Below are 19,603 nucleotides of genomic sequence, written 5' to 3' on the forward strand. Positions count from 1 at the left end.
CATGAGAATCTCCTGGTTGAGGTTTGAGTGTTCAACATGAAACAAATGTTTTTATTCCACAGTTTGAGTTACAATCGGAGCAAAAGGAGAAAAATCACAGAATCATTAGAGACGTTTCTATCGGCTAACAGGCTTAGAAAAAATGCTTTAATTTAGTTTAAACTTCAAGTACTGTAAAGACACGTTTCATTTAGTTTAAACCAGACTGATTCACATTTAACACATCTGATCCTGTTTAATCCAATTCATACCAGTCTGATCTGGCTGAATACATTCAGTCTGATTTCAGACAATCCTGTTTAAACCAGTCTGACCCGATTTTAAACCTTTATGATCCAGTGGAAACAACTCTAATCAGAGATTCATTAATCCAGTTTAATCTAGTCTGGTCCTGTTTAAATCAGTCTGATCTCATTTAATCAAGTCTTAGCGAGTTTAAGTCTGATCCAGTTTGATCCAGTCTGATCTGGTTTAATACAGCTTAAGCCAGTTTGATCTAGTTTAATGAAATCTGATCCAGTTAATTTAACTAACTGTGTAAACCAGTCTGATCCAGTTTTATCCCGTTTAAACCAGTCTGATTAAGACTGAATGAAATGGATCTGCCCTCTTTAAACTGGTTTAAACTTGATCAGACATAATTCAGCTTCATCAAGTTTAAGACAATTCTGTGTTAATAATATCAAAATGGGCAATTTTTCCAACATGAATCAACTTTATCTTCTTGCTTAAAGTCACAACAAGAGGCAACATTGAAACATTATAGTCGCAGTCAAACTTTAACAATCAAATATTCAGAGTCGCTCATCTCAATGAAAATTTAGTTTAACATTGCTAGAAATCTCCTTCTTCAGAGTAACATGTTTTCATCTCTGTGTGTCAAATAAAGAAGTATATCCAGGACATGTTTAGCCTAGCTTAGCACAAAGGGAAAATCACATTCCAACTATTTCACTAGCATGCTAACCAACAAAAGAGTAACTGCTAGCGCCTGTGAAGCAATAACTCCTATAGTAAGTATAAGTCTTATAGCTATATAAGAAAAAATTTATTTTATTTTTTAACCTAGGTCTTACTCTTATAATTAATTCAGCGTCATGCAAATCAATCAGTGTTCAAAAGTGAAAAGGTACATTTAAAGTTTAAGTTTATATTTTGCAGTGGTACATTAGTGGTACATACTGTCGTAGTTTATTTGTGAAGATTATCTTATCTGAACAAAATTTTATTGTACATTAAACTTGTATTCTGTGTGATGCTAACTTCCTGTTGTACTACAAACATACGTCATGCCTGCAGCACTCTATAAGAAGTCAGAGCTGACCTCTGATTTGAAAGAGAGTCCAACATCGATGAAGGTATAGTAGCTTATTAGCTGTATGAGACCATCCAGTTGTATTGAAGCTCCTTATTCAGGGTATGGTTTCCCACTGTTAGCAGGCAGGATATGATACTGATTCAGTTGTTAATTAACAGAACATTAAGCTAATGAAGAGCTATAATTTTCTTTTCAGTAAGTCTTTATTAAATAACATGAGCAATCCTGATGACTAAATGTAAACAGAACAGTTTCAAGGAAATAGACTAGTTTGTTAGCGCTCCAGCTGGCTCACTAGCCCTGTGAGTTGTCACTATATCACCAAGACTATTGAAACAAAGACATACCAATTCATCTTGACACTTTAAAGGTGCTGGATTCAACATCCAAACCCATAAATATATTTCAACAACTATTTTATATGCAGAGATATAGTATAGCAATGTCTACCAGAGCAGAGGATGAACATACTCTCCCTCTGTGTGTGTTGTTATCAGATTCTCCTTGCTTTGTTTACATAGCCGGCTGGCCATGTGCCTTTTAGTGCATGCCCCACTGGCTAGCTCATGGCTGCTGCTCTGCACTGCCCTTATACGGCCTTTACAGATGATAATGATGAACGTCGACTGATGCAATACAACTGAGGTAAATATATGAAATTCATATTCACGCAAGTTGAAATAGTTACGCTTGCTTTCAGAAAAACACAAGCAGCAATAGTGGTTATTTCAGCTGTAGATTGATGAAACCTGGTTGGTGTCTACATGGAGGGAAGCCCTGCCTCCTGTCTGGTGTATTTAGGGCAAATGATACAAATATACACAAATTATCCCGTGTTCAAATTTCCGCCAATTAAGCCAGGTAAAAATTTGCTTTCCATTTAGTGTAAACACAGCATACGCTCTCAACACTGTTAGCTGCAAGCTGCCGGCTCAGTTGTTGTCATGTTAAGAGCCATTGAGAGGCAACTTTAATGCTCCTAATCTTGTATTCAGCACCTGTAAGTCTTTATGCATATTTAAAGCTAGCTTGACCCCCGAACATCTCTGTTCTGGACACACAGAGATGAAACTGATATTTATCTTGTTCTCTGTCTCAGAGAAATTGTGGGACTCTTCCTTGAAGTGTCCTTCAGCACCCTCTTGAGTTGAACCACATGAAGTGCTTAATGTTTGACATTACAGTACAGGCTCTATTGCACAGATGCATCTTTACAGTATATATGTATATATACACAGTCTCAGCAGGTTTTGGTTCAAATCATCCACATGACTTCTTTGGAATTTCATAAACAAGAAAACCACATTTAATTTAAGTTAATCTTAGCACAAATTAGATCAAAATATTACCAAGTGATGTTGGTTAAAGTACAGAAACATCATCAGGACGTATGTTTCAAACGTCAATCTGAAGTGTAAACTAAAGACAATTCATTCAGAGAAACTCATTTACACAGAAATACCAAATTGACTAGTGTGTCGATAATTACAGTACATACAGCGCAGTAGGTAGTTTCATACTATCACATTCTTCAATCAAAACAGGAGCTTATAAATGGCTTAAAATAAATTATTTTATCTTCATTCATGAAAAGGTTTTCAGAGTCAACCTTCAGATTTCAGGTCCATCAGTTAAACTTCAGGTCCAACAGAAGGTTCATGTTTTCCTCCTCCACCATTAGAACAAATGGACCTCAGTGCAAATTGTGCATCTGTAAACATCAAACAAGTCAAATGATTTCTTTTTATCGTTTCATCAGTTTTTGACTGAAGTGAATAAATTATGAGGAAGCATCAGGAATGTGTTGTATATAGATTCTTAACCCAGAACGCTTCCTGTGTTTGAGCAGAGAGGAAACAGGAGAGCTGCAACGACGAGATTTTAACTTCAATTGATCTGAATTATTATTATTTTTTTTTTTTTAAATAAGTGATAGGAAGGTGTTTAAACTGCTAACAGGGAATCCATGAATGTTAGCTCTGTTTTAAACCAACAGTTCAGGTTCCACAAAAAGCTAAACCAACTGAGTCAAAAATGTGTTGTTTTTTATTCCTTGTCTATTCTTTTAATTGGGCGTCTTAGCTATAGCTGCATGAAGCTACTCAAAGGAAATCTAGAAGTGCTAATTCAGACGACCGGAGATTGTTTTCTGGGTTAACTAAGACAACCCTGTTTCTTGAAAAATGAAGTATCCTAACTAAACGGCCCTCTGGGTTACTTTTTTCTAGACTGAAAAGTCAAAGTTTCAAACAGATTGAAACACATGGTTAAGGGACAAAATAAAACAAAAGTTACAAAACTGCTTGGTTAGGTTTAATAAAAACATCATGGGTTGGATTAAACCCATGAAACACAATTTAACTATTCGGTTCTAACAGGACACTAACATCAGTCTCCTTGGTTAAAGTCCTGTGCTTTTTGACCACCCAAACCTCTCTACGTGGACTTCCATCCAACTTGTTGGAACTACTTTGTGATACATCAAGAGCAAATGTAATTCACAACAAAATATGTTTCCCTAAAAATGTAATTCACATGTAGTTTGCTGAGGGATCAGATGGTTCATTAGGAATGCAGCGATGAAGGTGCCTGACAATGTGAGGCTTTAAAAGTCAGCAACAACATTGTAAAACTGAAACAGCATGAAGAGGCTAAAGGTTGAGGTAGCACTTCTACATTTCTGCTTTTGCTTGTTACATTTATGTTGATTTAAGCCATGAAACTAACCTCAGAACCAGATATTCTCATTTAAAATTGTGGCTCAAATTTAAACCTGGTTTTATCAAGTTTGGTAAAACAATCCCTGTTGGTGCAGCCCTCCATGAAGACCAGGACATGGTTTTAAATGAGCTCATCAGTGAGGTGATGATCTGATGGAGAAGCTTCACAGTAAGTCACCACCCTAAAAGTCTCTGCAGCTACCCATCATGCTTTGCTCCCATTCCTATCATCAATCCCCGTTAGATTCAACAACCTTCTCGGCCAGGATCTCCTGGAAGGTGGACAGCTGCTTCATCTGCTCTGTCTGCATCGAGTGTCTCCTCATCAACTTCTTCTTCATCTTGAAGTCAGGGCCCCGTTTGGGCGAGGCCGGGGCCATGGGGACCAGGATCTTGTGCCCGGAGTGGACTGGAGAGGTTGGCTTGCCGTTGGCCCGGATGTCAGGGATGGGTCTGTGGGGGTTTATGTTGAGCGGAGGCAGGAAGCCGGGCCTGGTGTGAGAGATGTGGTCCAGCAGGAGGGTCCCAGAGCCGCGGCGTTCCAGCAGTCCCGGGTTACGCCTGCGCATGGTGATGGGGGACACTGAGTTGGGGATGTTCTCCAAAGACTCCCTGGAGGAGCTTGTAAGCAGGGACAGAGGCGAGGCATTGTACCTCCTCCTCTCCACAGACACCCGACCAGAGTCCGGAGATCCAGGAATGGACTCTGGGGAGAGGTGAGTGTCTGACTCGTAATGCTCCATCCTGGTCAGTTTGGGGTGAGGTAGGGCCCGGGCGGTGACGGGGCCAGGTCCTCCAGCATTCTCCTGGGACTCCGGGGCTGTGTTTCTACGGTACAGGATCTGGTGCTGCTGAACTTTGTCAGCCCAGGAGGCACCAGAGAGGGCTGCATAGTCCTCGGAGCAGGACCGGTCAATGAGTTTGGGGGAGCAGGGGTCGTGGGTCTCGATGCTGTGTCGCCTTGACAACAGAGGTCTCACCGGTTCTGTGATGGACAGGCCATTAATCTCAGCAATCATCCTGCTCAGATTGCAGCCACCCTCCTCCTCTAGGCCTCCATCAACCCTCTCCTGAGGAACCCCACTCAGGACTGAGGGGGCCACAAGGCCCCAGGGCTCCGAGTTCAGCCTCTTCAGCAGCTTGCGTGGAGGCGGCCTCTTTTCTCCTGGAGGTCGAGCCGAAGGTAAAGGTAAAGCCGAGGTGAGAGAGAAACTGAAGATCCCCTCATCTGTGCCCTTGTCTTCTTCCAGCAAGGACGTACCGATCTCCACCTCAGAGGGAGACATACAGTCCGGAGAAAGTTTGTCCACGATACCTGGTGACGGGGGGGAGTTGAGGTACTGTTTGGTCTTCTTGGTGCCTGAGGGAGACGTGTCAGTGGTGATGATGATTACCTCCTTGCCTTTGGCTTTGCAGGCATCCAGCAGCACCTGGAGAGTGTCACGGTCTCCTTTGTTGATGGCGTGGACGAGGGCAGAGGAGCCGGAGTAGTCTTTGAGGCTGGGATCAGCTCCGTTTTCCAGCAGGAGTGAGACCACCTCCTTCCCTGCCTGCTCAGCGCAGGCATGCATCAGCGCTGTCCTGCCACTCTTGTCAGGGATGTTTGGATCGGCGCCTTTCTCCAGCAGATACCTCACCATCCTCTGCCGTGTCTGGGAGTCGCTGTAGCTTGCTAAACAGGCGGCAGAGATGGGAGTCTCTCCGCGCTCATTGCCCTCGTTGATGTAAGCCCCGCCTTCCAGCAGCAGACGTGTCAACCTCAGCTTACCCTGAAAGACGGCTTTGAGGAGAGCGTTCCCCTCGGTCTGCAGGGGTCCTCCATCTCCCATGATCCCTCGGCTCACCTCAGACCTAACGTCCACCGGAAGCTAGCTCAACGCTGACTGCCCATCCTTCACGAGAAGTCGCATGATCTGCAGGAGAAACACACATGAGGTAAGTTCACCACCATGTGAGTGGACTGAGGAGGTGATGGTGATGGTACATAATTGGCTGAGGTGTCAGTGCATTAAGTGTGCTCTCAATATTTCAACTTCAACAACTTGGTGTCACAAACAGACTATCTGCTCTTTATATACAGGCAAGTCTTGTGGCAGTCTCTATTGGTTTCATGTACAGGTACGCAAATTGGCGTGCGGTGGTGGGGATGGGTCCAACAGACCAGTGTTGGACACCGCATGTCCGAAAGTGTTGTTGTGAAGTGACATGTTAGTCACAGCTTTAAAAAACGAACTAAGAGGTTTTGTTTCCTAAACCTAACATTGGTCCCACAAGCAAATGGAAACCATGAAGAAAGTCAACCATGGACAAATTCTTACACAGACTAAGGTAAATCATGAAGTCAGCTGAAGGTTAAGAACAAGATAAGAGTCATCAACACGTATACACTGCAGGTCATCAGATATCCCGCTGGTATAATAACCTGGCCAAAGGAAGAGCTAGAGGCCACTGACATCAAGAAAGCTCCTCACCATGAATGGAGGGTTTCACCCCTAGTCAGCACATTGACACTAAGCATGCCAACAGAAGAACGGGCACTGAGCACGAGGTCAATAGAGTCTGGGGTCTACCACACCAGACCAGACCCCAGGTGCAGGCTGTGCAACGATTCCCCTTAGACAGTGTAAGATGCAGGTATATAATACATGGAGTGCCAAAACCATAGCATAGGCTTGCCTAGTGTACGGAAACATCTGGGCTGAGTATGGGCTTGAAGTGCAGAGGCCAAAATGGAAGACACCTCCAAAGGTGGTAGAAAATCACCAAGTTAACCAACCGGGCAACATGGTGGGTGGATGTCTGTCTGTCTGTCTGTCTGTCTGTCTAGTAAACTGCTGTCGTAATATGAATACTGGAGTACTCTGTGTACTGAGTGTCTACACAAACACAGTTATCACCTGCTGAGTGTTTGTATTTCCGTGTGACAGTGAATATATAGACACACTGGTGGACTTTGAACCCGTCGGCTGTTTGATAGAAGATTGTGTATTTTTATATGGATGTTCTTCTTCTCTCCTTCGGAACTAACTAACAGAGATTTTTTTTTAAACAGTGTCAATCAGACACCAGATGTGTTATTTTCATATGAAATACTTTTAGAATACAGTGTTTGACGGGTTGAATGCTGTTGAAACCTGGAGGATGAATTTGTTTCCCTGCATTATTATTGAAGCACAGCGTGAAGGAACACCGTCACTGACTGTCAGTAATCAGCATAACTAAAGTTATAAAATGTTCTTCTTTACGTCACAGATGTAGTAGTGTACGTCACAGAAGTGACCAGTTACTATCTTTATCGTAAATATAACACCATCACCATCTGTCAACCGAGTTGACATAAGACATAATCAGCCACATACAATAGTCCTCAGATCAGTCCCTAGACAAATCAACAACCATCCACACTCATGTGACCCTAACGACTCAGTGGTGGCAGGATGGGTCAACGACGTCGAAACGAACACCTTGTTCACGCCAATGTGAATTCACTTTATGGCTCAGAACCATATTAATAATAACGACCCAAGAAGTTAAATACCTAAACTCCCCACTAGTCAGTTTTAACTGAAGAAGCCTCTTGGATGAGAGGAACGTCTTCAAAACCCTAAATCAAAGCGAGTGGCCTAGATTATCACGCTTCCAAAGGAGTAAAAGATACATCTCCCACCTCATAAGTAAAATACAATAAAACACCAGGAAGTATTTTATTTAGGAACAATTATTAATTACTAATCATTCAAACGGCCATCGCCTGCACCAGCTGGTCATGTGTGTCTCTGCTGTCACACGGTACCATTATGGTGGCGGTGGTGATGGTGATGATGATGATGATGATGAAGATGATGAAGCTGTGTGACTGTTGAGGAATGCAGCTCACAGCACACATCGGATATTTACCGGGTTTCTACGTCACTCCGCCGCTCTGACGCAGTGATTGCTATATTTACACACCGGTGGCGAAGTTAACGGCAACAGCAGCAGCGTGCATATAGAGTGTGTGTGTGTGTGTGTGTGTGTGTGTGTGTGTGTGTGTGTGTGTGTGTGTGTGTGTGTGTGTGTTTGTGTTTGCGTGCGTGCGTTTTCGCGTGCGTGTACACACACACAGCCGCAGATGGTATGTTTTTGCTGCATCAACATAATCAACCCGTCACATTTGGTGACCTCACAGCGTTTTATCCGGTTGTTAAAATCATCACTGTAAACCGACACACACACACACACACACACACACACACACACACACACACACACACACACACAGAGCCGTTAAAATCCGCTCCGTTAGCAGAAGCAGCTGATGATGATGAAGATGGAGGAATGGTGGAAGAAACGGAGACATGCGGAGCTTTTCTCTTTTCTTACCGCCGAGCTGAAGAAGCATCGTCATCATCATCTGACCAACCGTTACCGACAGTTACTGTCCGTTACTGACGGTTGACGACTGTTAAATGAGTGACAGAGCAGAGCCGCTGCACCGACACTGCTCCTCCTCCTCCTGTCAGAGGCGCTCCGAGCAGATTCACGGTCTGGCGGACACCCCCAACCGTGGGGTGGTGTAAACGTGTGTGTGTGTGTGTGTGTGTGTGTGTGTGTGTGTGTGTGTGTGTGTGTGTGTGTGTGTGTGTGTGTGTGTGTGTGTGTGTGTCTGTGTGTGTGTGTGTCTGTGTGTGTGTCTGTGTGTCTATCTCTGTGTGTGTGTGTGTGTGTGTATATATATATATATGTATACGTCTATATATATATATATATATATATATATATATATATGTATATATATATATATGTATATGTATATATATATGTATATGTATATATATATTTATATGTATATAGATAGATAGATAGATAGATAGATAGATAGATAGATAGATAGATAGATAGATAGATAGATAGATAGATAGATAGATAGATCGATTATAAACTCATGTTTACTGAGATAATAAATAAAGTGTGAAGTCATTTTCAAACAAAAAAGTTATTTTTGTGAAAGATGAGTTAAATATAAAAGTGATTAGAAGCATAAATATAATAGGGATCACACAGAACGTCCAACCACGTTTCTTCTTACCTCAGCAACTTCTTCTCTCAATCAGCAGCTGCTACTGTTGTCAGAGTCCCACCCCTTATAACCAACAGGACATTTAACCACCACAATGTTGATGCAACACAATGAATAAACATCGGTGAATGTTCTCTTGGCTGACGAGACGACGGCAGTTGATGCAGCGAATATCAGCTGATAGCAATGTTTGGTGCATTAATCTACTTAACTAATTATCTCTGTCATCACTCCTATAACTTATTTATTTTTATTATTAATATTAATATTTATGGTATCATTATTATTAGTGAAAGTGTTGATGACAAAAATAGAATACTGCAGGACACACACACACTGTTGCTATTATGGAAACACAGTTTCTATGGCAACTGATGTGCTGGATTCCTACAGAAGTGTTCCCACAGCGACACACAACTCTTTCACACACACACACACACACACACACATGCACGCACACACCCACACACAGGATGATGGAGGTTTTACTGACGTAGCATAAACAGTTTGACCTCGGCCTGCAGACAGCACAGTACTGTAGTACTAATGAGTAGTTCCACAGTAAAAGTAGGAGTAAATTACGAATGTACTTCTATTCCTCTGAATCCTCTCTTGTCCCCCACCAGACCTCCCTGGTCCTCCACCAGGCCTCTAGTCCTATACCAGGCCTCTAGACTTCAATCAGGCCTCTCTAGTCCTTCGCCAGACCTCTAATCCTCAATCAAGCCTCTCTAGTCTTCTACCTCTGTAGTCCCACACCAGGCCTCTAGTTCTCCACCAGGCCTCTCTAGTCCTCCACACAGGCTCAAGTCCTCCACTATGCCTCTAATATTGAACCAGTCCTCTCTAGTCCTCTACCAGACCTGTCTTGTCATCTACCAGGCCTCTAATCTTCAACCAGACCTGTCTAGTCCTCCACCAGACATCTCTAGTCCTCTAACAGCTCGCTAGTCTTCAACAAGTTCTTCCTCATTCTCCACCAGACCTCCCTAGTCCTCCACCAGGCCTCTCTAGTCCTCTACCAGACCAGAGGGGGGTTATATAGTATATTGAATGGTTACTGGATGTAAAATTTGCAATAATCATAGAATAATTGTATCGTATTATTATTTATAATATCTGTATTAGTTGAACTTGATACTTGTGCAGCATATCTACTGAATGTTATGTGTTCCCTGGTAACAGGAGGTTAGAGACATGGTATGTGTATCTAATCTCCTGAACAGAAGACCACGTGACAAAGAGAGGAATTGCACAATAATGACCTATATCCAGTAATGGTAAATCCCCATCAACTAACTTGGGGGGCGAATGATGCAACTTTTGTTGGCATCTGTAACTTTTCTGTGAGCTTTGTTGCAGTAAACTTCCATTTGAATCGACACATCTGAGTTTGGCTTCATCTGTATATCAACCTCTCGAACCACGATAACAGTTAGAGCGCTGTCCCTGCTGTATCTGGCTGGAGGGCGAGGGTATTTCGGTGAATGATGCTCAGAAAGGACAACAGCAGAGTTTTGGTCCATTGGAACTTTGGGCTCAATCATACTATATTATCTTCTGTACGGCGTTGTCACTCTTGTGGTTGTTGAGTACTTTCTAAAAGCCGTTATTGCAACTTTGTGTAGCACATCACCAGTGGCATTTGTGGAAAATCGCAATTCTCTCATATCTTAGTTTATTGGGTTGTGGAGGTCTCCTGCTGGACTTTAGCCCTCTGCTGTGCCAGTCAAACTCACTCACACAGAGGCAATGACCTCTCTGTATCTACAGGCTGTGATTAAGCCAATCAGAGCAGAGCACACTTTCAGCATACGACTCCCTGCTCGACTTCTTCTTCTATCTCTTCTTGTATCTGCGGCTGGGCAATGCACACCAAAGGAAACTCCTGGTAAGGATTTAATGATTCAGTTCTCTGATAGTGTTTCTTTTTTGCTGACTCATGAAGAAGCTTTTTATTTTGAAATCACTTTAATGGAAAGAATGACAACACAAATCAAATGTTCCAATCAAATGTTCATAAATATATTAATAATTGTACAATCACTCTGACTCTTCTTATGACACACATACAAACTGATGATAATATGTCAACAAATCAACAGTCTGTCTGTTGACAGTCAGATTCAGGAATATTGATTTATTTTAAACTCAATATTCCTGACAGCTTCCTGCCTCCACTGCCTGCTCCTTTGTTTAATAAACTGTTTTTATATATACCTACCTGCGTCAGTCTCTGGTTTGGTGTCCAAACAAAACCTAACAAAAGACCATAGAATACTTGAACTCCCTCGCTTGGAACAGTGATTCACTTCCAATCCAGAGGGTTGCAGGGTGCAGCCCACCATCAGAGAACCATCACCTCAGACTTGGAGATACTGACTCTTCCCAACTGATTCACCGTCAGTTGCAAACTGCCCCAGTGGTGCCGGAGATCACTTTCTGCAAAGGGCTCTCCTCCCCCTGGCTGCACCATGGACTCCTGTCCATGAAAATCACAAACTGGATCAGTGACAAGGGACAACCTGGGTGGAGGCCAATACCCACTGGGAACGCTTTTGACTTTGTACCGAATATTCAGACACAGTTCTCACTTTAGTTGTAGAAGGATCATACCAAAGACCCCACTACCCTGTATTCTCACAGTAGCCCCAACAGGACTTCCTGAAGGACATGGTCCTAAGCCTTGTCCAAGGCCAAGTAACGCATGTAGACTGGAATCGGCACATTGCCTTGACCCCTCCAACAGACCTGCAAGGGTAAGGATTGTTTCATAACCAGGACAGAATCCATGTTGCGCTTCCTGGATCTGAGGTTCAACAATCGGCCGAAGCCTCCTTTCCAGTATCCCGGAACAAACTATCCCAGGAAGACTGAGCAATGTGATACCCTGATTATTTGAGCACTTTCTCGGGTACCCCTTTTCAAAAATCGGAACTCTTGAGCCCTATCTGCCAATCCGCAGGCACTGTCCACGACATCCACACAATACTGAAGAAGCATGTCAGCCAAGACAGCCCAACAATGTTCAGAGTCTTCAGCACCTCAGGTTAAACTCATCCAGTCCAGGTTTCTTACCGCCAAGGAGCTTTTTGACTAACTTAACAACCTTTTCCCCTGAGTCTTCAAACTCTGCCTCCACCATGAAGAAGTTGGTAGGGTTCAGGAGTTGAATAGTGAAATTGCATAATGAAATTAGTTAATAAAGGCATTAAAATAAAAGGTCCAGAAGAAGAAGTGTCTATTTTGACACCTTACAGGATAATTGTCTGTTTGTCTTTTTATTATATTTTGTGTTATTCCGATATTTGTCATGCTAGTCAAACCAAACTGACAACATTCAACTTTAACATTCATGTGATAATAAACTCATAAATGATTGAAAGCAACATGAGACCACAGTTATTATCAGCTTTAAACTGAAGTTACGGTTCTGATCTTTGAACCTGAGCTGCTTTTTAACTCCACGTTTACAGTTTCTTCAGTTAAATCTGCTATCGGGTGATAATTTCTTTGTATTTACTCTGTTTGTCTGTTAATGATCTCTGTAATGAGTGTCTTCAGCTAAATCCTTGTTAACTGTCACTCTTTATGGTGTCATTTTATTTTTAAATAAGTGAAGAATAGTCCGTCATCACACATTTCACCTTGTTTCCAAAACAAGAAACTTGTTTCAAGGTTTAATGGGCCTCATTCACCAACCGTTCTTAAGAAGAAGTTTCTTCTTAAACCCCACTTCTTAAACCCCAGATTTCACGAAGATTCTGGCATTCACCAATGTTTTCTTATGTGGGATTTGTTCATAGGTAAGAACAAATTCTAGCCTTATAAAACTAAACAGAACACTACACTAACACATTCATTCCTATATATTACAAAACAGTTCTGTGGGTTTGCACCTCAAACAAGGAGCTGCTGGGGACGCACGGCTCATTTGTATCCATCGTGGAGTAATTCATTATAAATTCTAGCAACAGTGGGCACTATTCATACTGACTGATTTTATTAGGAGATTGAGGATATGCCCTAGCCCCCTGGTTGATGACACTGCTCATCAACCCTCAGACTCACCTGGAGGTGTTGTTCAATCAGGATGGATGTGTTTGGACACAGCAGGTGGCGAGCTGCTTTACAAACCAGAGAAGGTCTCTATAAATACAACAGCTGAACAATGGTTTTATTCTTGCAAAATCATTCCAGCCTATAGAAGACCTCAGCCAAATGCAACATCGCCATGAAACGCTGTGTAACATTTCTCCTTCACCCAGCACAACAAGAGGATGTGCGTCCTGACCCACTCCTGGGACCGGATAACAATCCTGACCCACTCTTGGGATGAGACAACAGTCCTGACCCACTCATGGGATGAGACAACAATCCTAACCCCCTCTTGGGACCCGACAACAGACGTGCGGTCCATTTGTAAATAAAGGCTTTCAAATTTGGACTTTTACAGTGTGATTAATTATAGCTAACAATTAATCTCAAGAAAGACATGCGTCAGTTCAACAATCAGTTTTTTTATTTTTTAAGATTTGTATGAATTTCTTTAAGTGTCTCAGAGTTTTAAACCAATAACTCAGCAAGCATTTCCACCTCCAGTGGTCAGCATCTCTCTTCTGTGTTTGGCAATTTCTTCTTTTGCCATAGATTTGACGTCAAACCATTTTTTATTTTACTTGTTGTGCGCCCTTCTCTGGATACAGCATCCACTGAAGGAGTAACAGCATCCCATGAATCTCGTTTTAGTAATATTTAAATCCACTACTGACATTTCATGGGCATTGGCTTTCAATTTACGAAGACATGGGATTAATTATGATAAGAACCCAGGTGCGAACATTTCTGCGGTTTAAGAACACATCATGAATCCGACGTAGACGTTTCCTAAGAACTTTCTTGATAACAAATTTTAGAAAATATTGGTGAATGAGGCCCAATGTGTTGTATGGTTTCACATTTAAAATTTTCTACAAATTTAAACTGAAGACTTTTTACAGTGAAAAATCTTTGTGTTATTAAAATTATTATTAAGTACTAACTATTCTTTTTTTTTTAAATAAGCAAATTAAAACCTGTCACCTCTCTCCTTAATTACCTCCCCTCTCCTCCCTCCTCAATTACCTCCCCCTCTCCTCCCTCCTTAATTACCTCCCCTCTCCTCCCTCCTCAATTACCTCCCCCTCTCCTCCCTCCTTAATTACCTCCCCCTCTCCTCCCTCCTTAATTACCTCCCCCTCCCCTCCCTCCTTAATTACCGCCCCCTCTCCTCCCTCCTCAATTACCTCCCCTTCTCGTCCCCTCTAAGTTACACCCCCCTCCCCCTTCCCCCCAAGTAAGCAGTTACCTCCCACTCTCCCCCTCTTCCTCCCATCAGTAACCAGATTCCACCCCCTCCTCCCCCTCAGTAACTAGTTTTCTCCCGCTATCCTCCCCCTCAGTTTACAGTTACCTTACCTCCTCCTGTCCCCGTCAGTGAGCAGTTACCCCATCTTCCCCCTCTCACTTTCCTCCCTGTCTCATCCCCCCTCAGTTTACTTCCCCTCTCCTCCCTGTCAGTATACAGTTACCTCCCCCCCTCTCCTCCACCTCAGTAAGCAGTATTCTCCTCCTCTCCTCCCCCTCTCTTACCCCAGCTGCTGCTCCTTTGAGGACTACACACTGACCACTGAGTGGCTTCTGAACCATACGAGTCATCGTCCGAAGGTCGCAGTGATCTGTGGTACAGGACTCGGCCTGCTGGCTGACGGAGCAGCCAATAAACAGATATTCAGGTATCAGGACATCCCCAACTTCCCGGTCAGCACAGGTGAGTAGGCCCCTCCCACCCCAATTCAAGGGGCGGAGCCTCTGCTGGTGTTGATTTGTCTTCCCCTTTCTCCCTCATTTCCTTCTTATTTCATCAGTAGTTGTGATCATTCTAGGCTTCAAACCTCAATATTTGTGTCTCTAAATTTTACTGTTGCAGAAATAAGCAATGTCTCTCTTTCGGTCGGTCCGTCTCTCTGCCTGTCTCTCTCTCAGTCTCAGGTCATGAAGGCTGTCTGGTGTTTGGGACGATTGAGGGCACTCCCTGTGTCTTCATGCAGGGTCACTTTCACCTGTACGAAGGTTACTCTCTCTGTCAGGTGAGTCATGTTCCAATTCAATGTTACCAATCAACACAAGTGCTTTTGCTTTGCTCATTTTACCCAGCATGCAATTCCCATTCAACAGCAACAATGGTGACATTCAGTCAGACTCATACTTGTTGGGATTTTAATTTTGTCACCAGATTTACTTCTTATAAGGATAAGTTACTGACCGAATGCGTCAGCACCTTCGGAGGTTCTGGTATGCTGGAAAACAGTGGCTAGTTCTCTTTAGGGTGAGCTGCTGGACCTGGATCAGAGCCCACTGGAGGGATCATACAATATATCTATCTGACTATTCTCCTCTGTATCTGTCTCCCTGTGTCAGGTGACATTCCCTATGAGGATCTTTAAGATGATGGGGGTGGAGTCTGTGGTGATGACCAACGCCTCTGGAGGAATCTGTCCCGACTTTAAAGTCGGCGACATCATGATCATCAAAGACCACATCAACATGCCAGGATTCGCTGGACAAAATCCACTTTGTGGACCCAACGATGAGCGGTGAGACAAGTGGACAGACAGAAACTAAGAGATTATTATATATGAGCCCTGATTGGACAGTATTAACATAAACAAATTCATAGAACAGTTTGCATGATATCCAACGAAACGTTATTGTACATTTTTCATGCATTTTCCTATGAATGTTCAGCAACATGTGAATTTATGTTCATTAAATGCATACAGCCTTTATACAGTCAAAATATATGGAGCTAGAACAGTCTCATAATTCATAAATGCACACAGAAATTCATAAATGCACAAAAAAGATTTACAAATGTATTTGGGGATTTGTATATACATGTGACTCAAAACACAAATACATTTTCAATGCACACACAAATATGTTTCATTTCATATGTAAGTAAAAAATATTCACATATAAAAAACAAGATTCATAAACATATTTCCAATGCACACACAAATCTAAAAATAAATCACAAATACATGAATGTTAAAGTATTTGCAATCTTCATCAAATACGCATTTGGGGCTTGTTACATTCATATATGAACTGTTGGACCTGTATTTACAAAGTGCTTTTAATTTGTAAACCTCCCTGCATTTGTGTGTGAAACTTTTGAGACTCCCCTGACGTGACTCTGATCCACAAATGCGTTTTTTCTAAGAGGAGGTTGTCTGTAGCCAATCAGATGTCTCCCTCCGTTACAGCCAATCACGTGAGTGCGTTGCGTTGGAGGGATATGGGTGCTAGAGCCAGAATCGACCTTATTTCTGGAGATAATTTCCCTTCTTCCTGTGCTCCCTGTCTTTATGCTGTATAGATTAGGTGTACAGTTATATAAATATCTATTTTTCTTTTATAAAGAAGCATTTTATGGAAGTAATTTATTCCCTCATTCTGGGGAAGATGAACCGGTGCGGGCGGAGTTGTGTTTTAGACTTTTGGGGGAGACACTCACGTGATTGGCTGTAAAGGAGGGAGACATCTGATTGGCTACAGACAACCTCCTCTTAGAAAAAACGCATTTGTGGATCAGAGTCAAGTCAGGGGAGTCTCAAAAGTTTCACACACAAATGCAGGGAGGTTTACAAATTAAAAGCACTTTGTAAATACAGGTCCAACAGTTCATATATGAATGTAACAAGCCCCAAATGCGTATTTGATGAAGATTGCAAATACTTTAACATTCATGTATTTGTGATTTATTTTTAGATTTGTGTGTGCATTGGAAATATGTTTATGAATCTTGTTTTTTATATGTGAATATTTTTTACTTACATATGAAATGAAACATATTTGTGTGTGCATTGAAAATGTATTTGTGTTTTGAGTCACATGTATATACAAATCCCCAAATACATTTGTAAATCTTTTTTGTGCATTTATGAATTTCTGTGTGCATTTATGAATTATGAGACTGTTCTAGCTCCATAAAAATAAACTTCCATCTTTACAACAAAGCATAACTTCAGACTCTACAAATCAGCATCATCATTATGTAGTTATTTCAATCTCATACTTTTTATCCATTTATGCAATTAATTAAAAAGATTGTGGTTCATCAACGTTGTCACTTCTGGTATACTTCATTTTTCACGCTTATTTTGAAGAAATATTAATTTATTTTGTGGGATACATAATAATAATAGAACTGCCTGAAAAATATGTGTGTCCCTGTTTGTAGTTTTGGAATCAGGTTCCCCTGTATGTCTGATGCATACAATAAGGATCTCAGGCGGCTGGCAGTGGAAGTGGGCAATGAGCTCGGCTGCAATGACTTCATGAAAGAGGGAGTTTACTGTATGGTGAGCGGACCGAACTTCGAAACCATCGCTGAGGCCAGAATGCTGCTGGTCCTGGGCTGTGACTCTGTGGGTAAGACAGGCGAGAGGCAGACAGGCTGTCTTCAGTAATTGGTCATCAAGGGGGAACCTTCCTGGTAATGGTGAAGGCTTGACTTAATGAGAGAGTTCTTTGAGGAGTATCTAGAAGGTGCTGAAAAGGTCCTGTGCATCCTTTAAAAGGGTATATGTTTCGTCTAGGAAATCCCATTCTGGGGGTTTCGTGGTTGTTGGAGGTTGGAAGAGATTTTAGGGGTTTAGGGTTTCTGGAGAGGGTGCTATGGGTCTTTAAGAAGGGTGAAGGGTAGATTGGGTCCTGGACACCATGATTTATATTTCCATAAAATCATCAGCTTATTGTGGATTGTTATTTAATAAAATAATGAACACAGATCTCAGTCAGACTCATTTTATTTTACCAGAATATTCTCATTCTCTTAGGCAGAATTAACACGATGATCCTAGATGTAAGGACAAGATGAGTTTGTTTCAGCAGGAACATCAGCAGGTTCTCATTAAATAAATCTGCTGACTCAGCCATTATGACACACAGTAGAACCCTGCAGCTCAACAGGCTGTTAAGTACAATGGGGACGGTTAATGATCACACATGACACATGTCTCATGGTGTGTTTAATGTTAAATACCAGCAACAATCTGTTCTCACCTGCTGCTGACACTGGAAACCAGTTCACATAAGTGCTTTGATCAGGTGGAATTGATTGAGGTAGAGTCATAAACAAACATAATCAACGTGGCTTCATTACTTTTATTATTTATTTAATTTAAACGGAACTGTTTTGGTCACCTGTTTGCTCAAAGTGAAGTGTATAAACCTGAATGTGGTGAACATGTGTCCTCATTCATTTCTCCTCAGGAATGAGTACAGTTCCTGAGGTGACGGTGGCAAAGCACTGTGGACTCCAAGTTCTTGGGCTGTCCCTCATCACCAACTTGGTCAGTTATTAAAATAACCTAAAGTAACGTTGGTGAAAAATACAACCATTTAAATGAACTATTAACCTGATAAAAAAAAGCTGCTGACTAATATGTGGCTGTGTTTAATCTGGAATTTATCTGAAATGAATCTGAAGATAATCTATGATGGCATTGATATTCCTTTGTCATGCTACAGGTGCCTCTGGACTACAGCCGGGAGGAGAAGGTGAACCACGAGGAGGTTCTTCAGATCAGTAAAATGAGGGCAGAGGTTCTGCGGAAACTTGTCACCATGTTGATCTCCCGCTGTCAGCAGCAGGGCATCAACACTCACTGACCCGCCAAAACCCACTGACCCTAGCTAGCTTCCACAGTCTAGCTAGCTTCCACAGCTAGCGACAACAACGGATCAGGCTCACTTAAGGTGGACTGACCTTTAAGGTGGACCAGCTGCTCCTGTGAATCTGCTTTTTAAACAAATTACTTTTCGCTGTTGAGGTGACAGCACGAATCAGTCAAAATTCTTATTGTCGGTTAATCATTAACATCCAGCACACTGTGATGTAGCTGACTGTAACTCCACTGTCGATTTTTGTGAACTTTACAATAAAAATGTCTATTAAATCCACAATAAGCAAAGTGTTCTTCTTAAACCCTTACGTAGTTTTCAGGAAGATCCTTAAAGTCACACACACAGATTAGTTTAGGTTTTAGTTCGAACCAGAGACCGAATCAAGCGACCGGTTCTTAAAATTACAACCGACCGGATTTACAATTAATCTCAAAAAAGAAACGCATCACTTCAACAAACAGGTTTCAGTGCACCTTTATTTTTTAAGATTTGTATTAATTTCTTCAACTGTCTAAGAGTTTTAAACCGATAACTCTGAGGAAGCCTTTCCACCTCCGCATTCGGCATCTCACTTCTGTGTTTGGCAATTTCCTTTTTTTTGCCTCAGAAAATCCTTCAGCATCTCAGGGTAAAGGGGCATTAGATATATATTTAACTGTAATAAAACATCTATAGATGTTCAGTCATACAGAATTAAAGAAGCTGACAATGACTTTGTTTTATGTTTCAGGATCTGACTCATGAGATGAGAAAGTCTGAATGTGAGAAGAACTC

At 42.0% G+C, this 19,603-nt stretch overlaps 2 protein-coding genes across 2 annotated transcripts; one reads left to right on the forward strand and one right to left on the reverse strand.

The window, feature by feature from the left end:
• Nucleotides 1-3,542: 3,542 nt before the first annotated feature.
• Nucleotides 3,543-8,539, reverse strand: ankrd34a (ankyrin repeat domain 34A). The gene is made up of 2 exons (XM_084026252.1): nt 8,401-8,539; nt 3,543-5,951 (listed from the first exon to the last, which is right to left on the reverse strand). The coding sequence occupies exon 2, from the start codon at nt 5,865-5,867 to the stop codon at nt 4,269-4,271; it is 1,599 nt and encodes a 532-aa protein (XP_083882378.1). The 5' UTR covers nt 5,868-5,951; nt 8,401-8,539; the 3' UTR covers nt 3,543-4,268.
• Nucleotides 8,540-10,895: 2,356 nt separating this feature from the next.
• On the forward strand, nt 10,896-19,075 carry pnp4b (purine nucleoside phosphorylase 4b). The gene is made up of 7 exons (XM_084026856.1): nt 10,896-10,988; nt 14,734-14,906; nt 15,122-15,225; nt 15,557-15,732; nt 17,382-17,572; nt 18,416-18,495; nt 18,674-19,075. The coding sequence occupies exons 1-7, from the start codon at nt 10,966-10,968 to the stop codon at nt 18,812-18,814; spliced, it is 888 nt and encodes a 295-aa protein (XP_083882982.1). The 5' UTR covers nt 10,896-10,965; the 3' UTR covers nt 18,815-19,075.
• Nucleotides 19,076-19,603: the final 528 nt, after the last annotated feature.

This window comes from Eutrigla gurnardus, assembly GCF_963514095.1.
Source record: "Eutrigla gurnardus genome assembly, chromosome: 14".
Taxonomy (NCBI): domain Eukaryota; kingdom Metazoa; phylum Chordata; class Actinopteri; order Perciformes; family Triglidae; genus Eutrigla; species Eutrigla gurnardus.